Raw genomic sequence first — 13,168 nt, 5'->3', positions numbered from 1 at the left:
AATTCTGGGGAGCGGAAAGCTTGGCTGAGCCCTGCACCCCCAGCCCCGGCATCCCTTTGGCCAAGAACATAAGAATGGCGACACTGGGTCAGCCCAATAGTCCATCTAGCCCAGTGTCTTGTCTTCCAATAGTGGCCGATGCCGGAGGCTTCAGAGGGAATGAACAGAACAGGGCAAGTATCCAGTGATCCATCCCCTGCTGTCTCCAGTCCCAGCATCTGGCAATCAGAGGCTAGGGACACCCGGGGCATGGGGTTGGGTCCCTGCTCACCTGTCCAGTCTTTTCCGAACCCAGTTGTACTTTTGGCCTGAACAACATCCCCTGGCAATGAGTTCCAGGGGTGCATTGTGTGAAGAACTTCCTTAGGTTTGTTTTAAACCTGCTCCCTGTTAATTTCATTGGGTGGCCCCTGGTTCTTGTGTTATGTGAAGGGGTAAATAATGCTTCCCTCTTTGCTTTCCCCAAACCAGTGGTGATTTACAGCCCTCTGTCATATCCCCCGGAGTCGGCTCTTTTCCAACCTGAACAGTCCCAGATTTAATCTCTGCTCATATGGAAGCTGTTCCATCCCCCTGATCATTTTTGTTGCCCTTCTCTGCACCTTTTCCAATTCTAATATATCTTTTGTGAGAAGGGGCGACCAGAACTGCAGGCAGTGTTCAAGGTGTTGGGTACCAGGGATTTGTATTGTGCCATTATGATATTTGGTGTCTTGTTATCTATCCCTTTCCTAATGGTTCCGAACATTCTGTTCGCTTTTTGACGACCGCTGCACACTGAGTGGATGTTTTCGAAGAACTATCCACAATGACTCCAAGATCTCTCTCTTGAGTGGTAACAGCTAATTTAGACCCCAGTGTTTCAGACCCTATTTCTTCACCTTTTGCAGGCTGCCACCCCACTTTACAACAGAAAAAAATGCTAGGACTCCGCTCCCCTAAAGCTCCCAATCCTGGCCAGCCTGTCCCTGGCCCCACACAGATGTGCATGGCCCCACCAGTAACACATCTGAGCTCCATGACTGACTGCTCTGGGAAGGGTGGGACTCCTCTTCTGACCCCCTGGAGCCTGGCTTACAGGAGAGGCCAGTCCAGGGTTCCTGGGGACAGGGCCGGCTCCAGGCACCAGCCCAGCAAGCAGGTGCTTGGGGCAGCCACGGGGAAGGGGCGGCACCTCGGGCTCTTCGGTGGCAATTCAGCGGCGGGTCCCTCTCGGAGGGAAGGACCTGCTGCCGAAGAAGAAAGCGGTGTGGTGGAGATGCCACCGATCACGGTTGTTTTGGTTTTTTTTCCGCTTGGGGTGGCAAAAACCCTGGAGCTGGCCCTGCCTGGGGAGCAGAGACTGCACACCCCAGCCCCTGGTGCTCGCTGCCCTGCCAGACATAAAAAACAGAATGGTGCTGGTGCCCATCTGGGCCTGGGAGTCACGCCCCCCTCCCCCGTGGTATTGCCCTTGCAGGCACTGAACATGGAGGGAGCAAGGGGCCCTGAGTGGCAGGACAAGGCGGGTCTCCACTGCTGCCTGCCCAGGCCCAGCTTCACCCTCCTCTCCCATGGGGTGTCTTGAGCCACAGGGGTCAGAGGTGTCACGGGATCCCCACAAGGCTGGGATGCTCCTGGGTTGGAGGCCAGAAAGATTCCCCCCCTGCACAACAGCAGCCCATCCTAGGAACCAGCGCCAAGCAGCAGTGGGGGCAGGGGCTGGGCCCAGGCAAGGATCCATAGGGCAGGGTCAGGTTGGCGCATGTTTTGGGTGGGGTCATGGCTGGCCTTGAGGGGGTGTGTGATGGGGGTTGGGTCATGTTTGGCCTATGTGTGGGTGGGGAGTTGACACAGTTAGCCTGGGGGTGAGGTTTCCCAGGGCAGGGTCACAGCTGGCCCGTGTGTGAATGTGTGTGGGGTTCCCAGGGCAAGACACCATGCATGTGTGTGAGGGGGGAGGTTCTCAGGGCAGGACAGGGTTGGACCCTGGGGGGGCGGGTTCCTAGGGCAGGACAGGGTTGGCCCATGGGGCGGGTTCCCAGGGCAGGACACGGTTGGCCCATGTGTGTGTGTGTGGGGGGGGGGGTTTCCCAGGGCAGGACATGGTTGGCCTGTGGGGGGGGGTCCCAGGGCAGGACACGGTTGGCCTGTGGTGGTGGGGGTTTCCCAGGGCAGGACACAGTTGGCCCATATGTGTGTGTGTGGGGGGGTCCCGGGGCAGGAAGCGGTTGGCCTGTGGGGGGCGGTCCCAGGGCAGGAAGCGCTTGGCCCGTGGGGGGGCTTCCCGGGGCAGGACGCTGTGGAAGCAGGGAAAGAATTAACAAGGATTTGAAGGGGATTTTAATGTATGTCAGTCAGTTAGCAAGAGTCAGGCCACACTGTAACCCTAATGACGTGAGACTTGCAGAAGCGAGGCTGGTGTGAGGCGAGAGGGAAAGAACTGTGTAAAAAGTTATTACGACCTTGCAACTGATAACCAAATATGCAGGCTGGTGTCTTCTAGGAGTGAGAAAAATAAGATAGCAGAATGGCTTATGTATAAACAAAATACAGTTGTTGCTCATTATTGTCTGTATTATTGCTAGTTATTGTCTGTAACAAAGGTATAAAGGGTTGCTGTAATTGTTTACCAGTTGAGAGACCTGTCCAGGACTGGGGCGACCCTGTGTCCTAGGACACTCTCTCCCTCCATTGTAATTACTGGAGAAATAATAAAGTATTTGATTTTGCTGCACCCAAAGAAAAAGCGAGAACTGAGTTTTTCTCCGACAACGCGGTTGGCCCGTGGGGGGGGGGGTGTCCAAGGCAGGAGACGGTTGGCCCGTGGGGAGGGGTCCAAGGGCAGGAGACGGTTGGACCATGGGGGGGGGTCCCGGGTCATGACGCGGGTGGCCCGTGGGGGGGCGGGGGTGTTCCCAGGGCAGGACACGGTTGGCCTGTGGGGGGGGGGGGGCTGGTCCCAGGGCAGGACGTGGTTGGCCCATGGTGGGGGTTCCCGGGGCAGGACACGATTGGCCCTTTGGGAGGGCTTCCCAGGGCAGGAAGCGGTTGGCCGGGGGCGGGGGGGGGCTGGTCTCAGGGTAGGGCGCGGTTGGCCTGTGGGGGGGGGGGGCTGGTCCCAGGGCAGGACTTGGGTGGCCCAAGTGTGTGTGTGGGGGGTTGGGTTTCCCAGGGCAGGACGCAGTTGGCCCGTGTGTATGTGTGGGGGGGTCCCAGGGCAGGAAGCGGTTGGCCCGTGGGGGGGGGGGGCTCCTGGGGCAGGACACAGTTGGACCATGGCGGTGCGGTCCCGGGTCATGACGCGGTTGGCCTGTGGCGGGGGGGGGGGGGGGTGGTCCCAGGGCAGGACGCGGTTGGCCTGGGGGGGGTGGTTCCCAGGGCAGGATGCGGCCCGTGGAGGGGGGCGGTTCCGGGGCAGGACACGATTGGCCCGCGGAGTATTTGGAGGGGAAGGGCGGAGTTGCCGGGTCCTTCGCTTGTCCAGCTGCAGAGCGCGGGGTGGGGGATGGAGCCCGGGGCCCCCCAGGCGGGGCTGAGAGGTGATGGGAGGGGGAGTCTCTGGTGTCCCGTCGCCCCGGTCCGTGCAAAGCGCTTGTGAGAAGCCGGTCTCAAATCATGACGTTTGCACTGGTGTTAGTGCCGGGCATAGGGTGTGATGTGCCCCCCCCGCACGGAGGGGGGGAGGGGTGTGATGTGCCCCCCCCGCGGGGAGGGGGAGGGGGAGGGGTGTGATGTGCCCCCCCCGCACGGAGGGGGAGGGGTGTGATGTGTGCCTCACACTCTGAGAGGGGCTGGAGGGCACTTACGAGGGGTGTCTCCCCACACAGGGAAGGGGGTTGAGGGGGTGTGCTCCCTGCACAGGGTGGGTGGGGTGTGAGCCCCACACACTGGGAGGGGCTGGAGGGTGGTGAAGGAGGCTGAGGGTGGTGGAGGGGTTCCCCTCTTGCTCCCCAGCAATTCTGACCTGTTTTGCAGGCTTTGAAGAGGCCGTGGCTGAGCTGTCCCAGGAGCTGGGAAGACTGGCCCAGAACCTGCAGGCACTGACCCAGTACCAGGCCACCCTCCTCAGCATCAACAAGAGCCTGGTGAGGAGCTTCCTGCTGCCTCCCCTCCCTTTCCCCAGCTGAGGGTAGCCTGTGCAAAGATCAGCTTTGGGCTGCTAAATACCACATGCGGTTTAATTTCCTAACAGGAACCTCACGAGAGCAGGTTCTTCACAGGTGTGCTGGGCAGGGGCACAATGCCAGCAGGCACCCAACAAGTGCAGGGAGGGAATTATCTGTCCTGCCCCCCTGACCCTCTCATGGCTCTGCCACTACTTGCTGTGTGACCCTGGGTAAATCACTCAGTTTCTCTGCCCCAGAGTTTGCCCATTTGTTAAACTAAGTCATTGATCCTGCTCTGGCAGCGAGGGGACTCTGGAATTAGTTGGTAGGATTCTTCAGAGATGCAAATGTTACACAGCAAGTTACTCAATTTCAGTTACCCCAAACTTGACTCTGACTCTGTAAGCAAAGGGAGATTCCACTGGGACTGGGCAAACATCTCACTCACAAAGAACCCATCCACTGAGAGAGAGACAGCTGGTTTTCTTCCCCATAAGCTCTGTCTGTTTCTCTGACTGGGTCATTCCAGCACCCTGCATTCCATAGTGACTCTGACTAGGAGCCTAAACCCACATTTTGCACATCTTGAAAGTTATATCCCAAGTTATCCTTCTGTGGGGTGGGTTTGGACTAGCTGCAGATGAGGGAGAGTAAGAGACTGTGTGTTGGGACTTCACCTAACCCTAATGATGAATGGAAATAAAGACCACAGACCAAAGCAGACATTTCTTGCCTCAGCTCTGTCTGCGTTTGTAAAAGGGGGAGAAAGAGACACAGTCATTGACTCTGGAGAGGGCAGGGGTTCAACTCTAATGTGGTATAAAATACAGAAGGAAAACTGTGAGATGAAATGGGAATGTTCTTAATGTTTTCTCTGAATACTGTGTGGGTACCTCAGTTTCCCCTATGCAGTTCTTAGGTATCTGGGTGGGGGGATCAGGGAGTGTGATTGTTGCAGAGCCCAAGAGGGCCCCTGTGATGCTGTCTGTACAGAGAATGGCCGAGACTCTATCTCCTGGCAACTGGTGGCCTGAGCCCCTCCTCTGCAAAGATGCCAACTGAAGGTGTTGGAGAACAAAGAGATCAGGTGACCTCCTGGCCCGGGAAAGGGACAAGGCAGAGGAGGGGCTGGAGAGTTTCAGTTTGAAGCTGGCTGGGAAAATGGAGGGGAGCCCAGACAGACCTCCTGGCCTCCCCTGGCCCCCCAAGATGGACCTGACTGAGGGGTTCTGTTGTCTGTACCTGCAAGACTCGTCTTGGACTGTGTTCCTGTTGTCTAAATAAACCTTCTGTGTTACTGGCTGGCTGAGAGTCCTGGTGAATCGCAGGAAGCCGGGGGTGCAGGGCCTTGTCTCCCCCAACTCTGTGACAAACTGCAGGTCAGCTATCCAAATAGCCTGCTTTGTTTAGGAAAGCCCCAGGCTTGCAATGCCTTTGTGGGTGTGGTTCTCATTCCTTGCTCTGCTGTCCCAGGGCTGAGTCTGTGTGGGTACTGGAGGTGTTCACATTGGTTTGTACAAATGGGTTGTTCTCGCAGTGTTAGCTTGGCACTTTGTTTGGCAGACTAAGCTCTGTGACTCTAACCTCTTTCTCTCCCACCATAGTGCTCATGGATGGAGAACATCAATGAATTATCCAAGCATCGGAAACGTCTTCCCACATTTGCAGTCCCTGGAAAGTGAGCTGAGAATTGTCTGGTTGATTGCACAGTGCCTATAGCAGAGAATGTCTGAACTTATTTTGGTCCCTGTGATAAGGGAAGGGAGCAAATCCCTCTCTGAGTCTTCAGTGAGCCCCGCGGAAACTGTATTATTGGCTGAATAAACAGAACGATACCCCATTAAACTGGGTTGGTTCCTTTTTAAAAAATAGTAATGTGAGAATTCCAAGCTGTGGCTGAATGCTGGCTGCAGCGGGTGAGCTTGGCCTTGTTTCCTCTGACTCAAGGGCCCTGTAGCTTCCACTGTTTCTAAGGCATCTTAGAAAGGTGCCCGGTGCCCCCTCCACAGGCAGAAGCAGCCACTGTGGGAAGGTGACAGCCCTGAGTGCTCTGCCTGCCCCTCTGTCTTTATTTACAATCTGGTTTGCTTCTTTCCCCAAAGAGGGCGGGTTCCTGAGGGAAAGGCTCATCAGGGAGGACCCAATGGCAATACTGGGTTCTCCTTGCTGTTCAATGGGAAGTCCATGCTCATTTCTCATCATTTGGATTAGGTTTTCTCTGTCTGGATACTAGTGTTGGCCACGTCTCAATATCGATTCTGTTGTACAGGTTTCTTACTGGCTCCTTGTGGGGTTTGTACTGGGCCCCAGCTCTGGATTGTGAACTGCAGGTGTTGGGGGGGCAAGACATGGAGTCAGTATAGGGGATATAAGTGGAAGGGAGGTTGGAGTTGGGGGAGCTGGGAGAGTAGTGGACATGTGGAGGCCTTGGAACAGGAGAGAGAGTAGAAGCTGCGTGGGGGCTCTAGTGGGGTGGGGATCTGGATCTGGGGGACTGTGAGGATGGTAGATATGAGAGCAGGGGGACTGTAGTGATGGTAGGTGGAGGGACTGTAGCTGGGGAGGCAGGATGTAGGGAGGTGGGGCTGGAACTGGGACCATCTGTAGGGAGGGGGGACTGTAGGAGATGTGGGGGCTGTAAAAACATAATATATACCAGTCTCCTAGAACTGGAAGGGACCCTGAAAGGTGATTGAGTCCAGCCCCCTGCCTTCACTAGCAGGACCAATTTTTGCCCCAGATCCCTAAGTGGCCCCCTCAAGGGTTGAGCTCACAACCCTGGGTTTAGCAGGCCAATGCTCAAACTCTTAGCTATCCCTACAAGGGTGGGGTGGGGTGGGGGCTGTAGGGACACAGGGAAGTAGGGGTAGGGCTATAGGGGTGGGAGGTTGCAGGGACACAGGGAAGTGGGGGTGGGGGTTTTGGGGGGCTGTAGGGACAGCAGTGGGGGTGGGGGTATAGGAGTGGGAGGCTGCAGGGACACAGAAGTGGGGCTATAGGGGGCTGCAGGGACACAGGGAAATACAGGGGGGCTGTAGAGGTGGGGGGCTGCAGGGACACAGAGGTCGGGGTTATCGGGGGTTGTGGTTGGGGGGCTGTAGGGACACAGAAGTGGGGGTGGGGGCATAGGGGTGGGGGGTTGCAGGGACACAGGGAAGTGGGGGTTATGGGGGTTGTGGTTATGGGGGGCTGTAGGGACACAGAAGTGGGGGTGGGGGTATAGGAGTGGGAGGGCTGTAGGGGACACAGGGAAGTGGGGGTGGGGCTATAGAGGTGGGGGGCTGCAGGGACACAGAAGTGGGGGAGGGGCTCTAGATGTGGGGGGCTGGGGCGGGGCCACCTGTGTGACGTAATGCGGGCGGGTGGGGTCGTCACTTAGGCCGTACCACGTACGGGCGGGGCTCGGCTCCGTGTCCGTCGCCGTGCGCGCCCGCCCCCGCGGACTCGGGAGCGCGCGCGGCCTGATCGGGAGGCCCCGGATCCGGAGGGAGCGGAGGCGGGCCCGGCGCGGGGCCTGGCGGGGAGCGGAGCCCGAGCAGCCGGAGCGGGGCCCGGATCCCCGGGGGCCCACGGCCGCCAACACGGACTTCCTGTGGGACAAGCGCACCGGGCTGGCTGCGAGGAGGGTGCGGGCCGGGCCTGGGCTCGCCTGTGGGGGCGGGGCCGGGCGGCTGGCCGTTTTGGGGGGGGGGGTCTAGCAGTCCAGGGGGGTCTGGCAGTTGAGGGGGTGCGGGAAGGACGGGGGGGATCTGGCAGTTGAGGGGGTGTAGGAAGGACAGGGGGATCTGGCAGTTTTGGGGGTGGGGGATCTGGCAGTTGAGGGGGTGTGGGAGGGACGGGGGGGGTCTGGCAGTTTTTGGGGGGGTCTGGCAGTTGAGGGGGTGTGGGAGGGACGGGGGGATCTGGCAGTTTTGGGGGGATCTGGCAGCCCGGGGGTAGGGTCTGGCAGTTGAGGGGGTGCAGGAAGGACAGGGGGATCTGGCAGTTTTGGGGGTGGGGGGGTCTGGCAGTTGAGGGGGTGCGGGAGGGATGGGGGGGTCTGGCAGCCTGGGGGGGTCTGGCAGTTGAGGGGGTGCGGGAGGGACGGGGGGGTCTGGCAGCTCTGCAGGGGGACTCGGGTGGTTGTCTCTAGCAGGCGTTGCTGTTGAGGTCTTGCTGCCCCCAGACAGGATCAGGTGCCTGTGTAGGTGATCGCTGGTGGGGAGCAGGTGGTGGGGCCACATTTCTCCTTCTCCGGTGCCAGGGCTGAAAATATTGGGATCCCAGGGCTGGTGCTTCCTATGATCTGTCTCTAGGAGCAGCCCACCCTGTCCCAGTGGCAGGCACACACCCAGCAGCTTTACCTCCCTGCTGGCTGCTCAGTGTTCATATGATCTGGGTTGCTCTGCAGCCTGATCTAGAGCGAAGGGCTTCCAGGGCCAGGTGGAGCACTGAGCAGAGCTCACTGCTGGCTGGGAGCAGGGATCAGGGTTGGGATCAGAGCAGAGGTTTGGGAGCTAGGATTGTGGAGCTCTAATTCTAGCTCTCACTTGTTTTGTGCCCATGGCACTCTCCTTCCCCTGTGCCTCAGTTTCTCTATCTGTAGATGGGAATCTTGACATTTTCCTGTCTGCTGGGGTGTCTGGATTAATTCAGTGGTGTTTGGAAAGCCCGGTATAAATGTTCACAGTGGTGGTGTTGATCCCTGAAGGGACCACTATCAGCAGCAGCTGGTTGCTGTTTCCATTTCAGTCTCTCTGCTGGTTTTTATAACTGCACAGTGAGCGGGAATATGACATGATAGCTCAAAATGGGTATCAGTTCCTGAGAGTGGCACCTTGCTTAGTGGCACTCCCTTTACAGCTTCTGCTGGCTGCTGTCATTTTCCGAGGAAGCCCCACTGTTCTACAGTGACCATGCTGTGGTTTGTGAGCCAGCATTAATGCTGGTCTTGGATTGGGTTTCCTGTAATGAGCATCACTTGGCATCTGAATAGCTGCCAGGATGAAACTCAGAAATGCTGATTTCTTATTAAAGACGAGAAATGTGTCTCCTGTCCGTGAAATGGGTGCTGCAGCCTTTGAACTGTGTTTCGTGTCCTGGCTTCAGAGCTTGAAGTGTTTGTTTGCAGTCCAAGCTACCCAGCAGGGAGGGAGCTGTGGGTTGCCCAGGGAGGCCTGGCTTTGCCCTCCATATTTTAGCTTACTTACTCATAAGGAGGTGACTCCACCACCTTTGGCCAGAAGCCATTTTATGTCTCTGTGCACCTGCTTTCAATATCAGTGAAGTTGCAAGTACAAGAAATGAGCCAGGTGTACCAGTGAATCTTCGGATGAATAAGTTATGTGAGTGAGCAGTAGTGGGTGATGGGAGCTCTAATTTCACATGCTGACAGAGGAGACCGGGCAGCAGCAATTAATTACTAGTTAATATTTCAGAGCCAGAGTTATCTAGAGGTGCTAGCAAGAGTGTGGGGGACAGGGGGCATGGCTGTCTTCCTGGCTCTGGGAAGGAGTGCAATCTGGTGGCAAGAGCAGAGGGGACTGAGAATTGGAACTCCTGGGTTCTGCCTCTCAGTGGCTGTACAATCCACTTAAGGCATTTCATCCCTCCAGTTCTCCTGTCTGTGAAATGGAGATGATTATTGCCTGCATTTGGGGGGTGGGAGACATGCGAGATTGAATTAGCAAATATTTGAGAGGTACTTTGAGAGCCAATGAGCAAAGAAGGCATCAAGGAAGTGCCCAGCGTTAGCATTTTAATTGGCCTACCCTGGGAATGTGTCTGCGTGCCCAAAGAGGCATGTGATTGCCTTGCTGTACAGGTCCTATGGGGCCTGTTCACAAGACCTGCTTGCTGCTGTATTGCACGCCAATATCCCGAGACGGTTCCCCTTGGAGCTTGCCTGTGGGAGGTCCACCGGAGCCACCTGCCGCCCTCCCGGCAACCGGCAGAGCGCCCCCCGCGGCATGCCGCCCCAAGCACACGCTTGGCATGCTGGGGTCTGGAGCCGGCCCTGCCAAAGCCTCTTCACTTGGGGATGGGGAGTAGTACAGACCCTTCTGCTGGGAAAAGGCACTCTGCTAAGGAGAGAGCAGCATGGATCCTGTCACCAGAGAGTGTGTGTGTACCAGCCTAGGGCTCTGCTCCAGCACAGAGGTACTTTGATACATCTTCCCCTCTCCCCGCCCAGTTCAGAGACATGAGTGAGCAGCCCAGGCATCCTCGCCTTTCCTTGTTTGGAAAGTTTCCTTCTACTGTTGAGTTCAGCTGATAGAATCAAGCTCACTTGATGGGAGCAAAGTGCTTGGCTGTGTTGGTATGGAGCTGGCTAGTCCTGGTCCTGGTCCTCTGAGGACATGAATCTGACCTTGCCCTGGGTGCCCAGAACATCACACCCTGTGCCCAGAACCAAAAAAAATGCTGTGATTCCCAGACTTGCTTGTATTTTTCAACTCTTCCAGCCTGCAACACCCGGACCCCTCACTGACATGTCCCTGGGGCTTTGTCCCTTCCAGAGAACACTGAGGTGCTTAGTGAGTTCCCGTAACTTTTGCAACCTATCCCTGTGCAGGCAGAATTTGAGAGAGCCCCCTCCAGCTGCCTTCACTCAGAGAGGCTCTGACTAGAGATAATACGAGACTGGGGGTGTTTTTGATGAACTCTCCATTGATGTAGAGCTGACACCAGAGGCTGGGCTTAACTTTCTGGGGCTGCCGATGCCATGTGTTGGATAAATGCGGGGTGTAGGCCCCAAATGGAAACTGTCAGAATCTGAGAGGGGGAGGCCAGTATCTCTGAATTCTACTGGACAAATGCAATGTCCTCTTCCGTGCATGGCATTTCATTGAGTCCTGCTGTGCGCATCCGTTCCTGGGAGGTGGTGAGATGGAAGGGAAATGTAAATGAGGAAACAGACCAAAGTGAAAACAGATCTAGGCGGATGTTCATGTCCAGTATAGCGCTGAGGATTCTGAACCCTCTCCATCCTCACTCCCCCACACCCTGCACTGGGCCTAGTTCATCTCTGCCCTTGACCTGCTGCAGTAACACCCTGCAATCTGCCTCTCCCATGTAGCATGCTCAGAACACTGCTGACAGCTTTGCCTTCCCCTCTCACTGCTCCATCAGTGTCACATGCAACTGAGTCTGCACTGGCTTCTCCTCAGAGCTCTCTCTGTTGCTGCCCTTGTCCTCGCCCCTCTGCCCAGTCCTGCTCTGCAGTCTCCCACAACCATGTGACATGGTGTCCCGCGTGCGCACACGGCACACTCCACCCCTCAGAGCTGGTCAGAAAAACAATATTTCAGTACAAAATGGGTTGCGGGGCGAATTGAGATGTTTTTACAGACCAGCCAGCTTCTTTCCCCGTTCTCTCCTGGGGCCATGCCGGCCCTGTAATGCATTCTGATCACACTCGGTGGTGTCATACTTACTCAGGAGCTCTTTAGGGCAGAGAGCTCTCTGGCAACTAAGTCTGGAGCTGGAGTCTTCATCCCAATTCAGTGTGTGGTCCAACAGCCCTTAGCACAGTCCAGACGTAGCCCCAGTCAGGCAGGGCTTGTACTCGTGTTCCAGCAGCTGGTGGTGCTGTCTTTGGGATGGATGGGTCTCTGGGAGGTGTCCTGGGGCAGCAGCTAGCCTGGTGAAATGGTAGCTCCTGAACTGCTGACAGAGATGGGCCTTCCTGGGGGGGTTTGTCACCTCTTCCAAAGGGGCATGGGGGGAGGTTGGTTTCTGACCCATTGCTCTTTTGGACAATTTCTCATTTTGCTGCTCTGTGTGACACTCGTCTGGGGGTCAGTTCCACTCAGGCTTTCTCTCTTGTCAGACACCCTGGAGGTCACCTGCTGGTTCTGCCCTCTCCTCTAGATGCCTCACTCCAGAAGGTACCGCTCGTCAGAGCGCAGCAGCCGAGGCAGCTATCACGAGCGCTACAGAAGTCGCAAGCACAAGAGGCGGCGGACGCGGTCCCGGTCAAGCAGCAGTGAGCGTGACCGGCGGCACCGGCGGGAAGACAGTTACCACGTTCGCTCCAGGAGGTGAGTGCCGGGGGCAGGCTGGGACCCTGGCTGCACCCCTGTAACTGCACTGAAGGAAGTTGCAGTCAGCTCAGTTTCTGCCAGCTAGGTGGCCTGGCAAGTTTGGTGCCCCAGTTTGGAGGAAAGACTGACTGGCTGCCCCCTGCCAGTCATTTGGGGGGAAGTGCACTGATGCCAGCAGGCATAGGATGGTGTCTGGAAGACTATTGCCAATGGGGCTGTGGGGAGAGCTGCTTTAGTCCTTCCTGGGGGAGCATGTGAGCAGTCACTAAAGCCTGAACTCAGGGCAGCCCCAACTCAGGGAAGCTGGGGCTTGCTGCTGCTGCTGCTTTCCAGCTGGGCCCAATCATGTTCCAATTACTCTTCTTCCCCACCCCCAGCTATGACGACAACTCTTCGGACAGGAGAGCCTATGACAGGCGCTACTGTGACAGCTACAGGCGGAATGACTACAGCCGTGAACGAGGGGAAGCCTACTATGAAACTGAGTACCGCCACTCCTATGAGTACCGGCGCTCCCGGGACCATGACGGCAGCTACCGGAGCTGCAAAAGCAGCCGGCGTAATAAGCACAGGCGGAGACGGCGCCGCAGCCGGTCCTTTAGCCGCTCCTCATCGGTGAGTAACCTGTAACTCCAGATCTTTCCCTGTAACCTTTCTCTCCCAGGTTGCGCGCTTGGTAAGTAGGACACTCACTTACTTTCTTACACAGTCTCAGACTCAGCTTGTGAAATGCATAGAAAAATCTAGTGCAGGCAGCTGCTCCCATCCGCCGTCCTGATGCGCCAGTGCAGCAGCTGCCCTGAGCCTGATGGGCCCAGGCAGCTTTCGGGCACCTCTTGGGTTACCCACCCTCCAGTAGGAGAAGCCAGGAGAGGAGCTGGGCGCCCAATGGGGCCCAGTGCAACCCATGTGGGTCTGTGCAGCCCCCACCTCTTGTTTCCCCAGGCGGTGACGCTGTGACTGTCGTTCCCATCTCCTGTCCCTCAGTAGGGTGCTGTTGTTGTAGTTGTGTGTGTTGTCTGTATCGCAGTACTGCTTAAGGGCCGCAATCAAGCG

At 57.0% G+C, this 13,168-nt stretch overlaps 1 protein-coding gene across 4 annotated transcripts in view; it reads left to right on the top strand.

Annotated features, from left to right (window-relative positions):
- The first annotated feature begins 7,538 nt into the window (after window positions 1-7,538).
- LOC123351413 (dual specificity protein kinase CLK2) overlaps window positions 7,539-13,168 on the top strand; it is a 30,537-nt gene continuing 24,907 nt past the window's right edge. For 2 of the 4 annotated variants that reach the window (XM_044990737.1, XM_044990734.1), the window contains exons 1-3: window positions 7,539-7,714; window positions 11,940-12,109; window positions 12,490-12,727. In XM_044990737.1, the coding sequence (XP_044846672.1) occupies window positions 11,940-12,109; window positions 12,490-12,727 (408 nt within the window). In that variant the 5' untranslated portion in view covers window positions 7,539-7,714. Of the gene's footprint in view, window positions 7,715-10,105; window positions 12,110-12,489; window positions 12,728-13,168 lie in introns of those variants that run through there. The other 2 variants (XM_044990736.1, XM_044990739.1) reach the window with 2 other exon arrangements.

The sequence above is a fragment of the Mauremys mutica genome, chromosome 17, assembly GCF_020497125.1.
Source record: "Mauremys mutica isolate MM-2020 ecotype Southern chromosome 17, ASM2049712v1, whole genome shotgun sequence".
Lineage (NCBI taxonomy): Eukaryota > Metazoa > Chordata > Testudines > Geoemydidae > Mauremys > Mauremys mutica.
The sequence above is the reverse complement of the archived record's forward strand: the minus strand, read 5'-3'. Positions and strand labels throughout refer to the sequence as shown.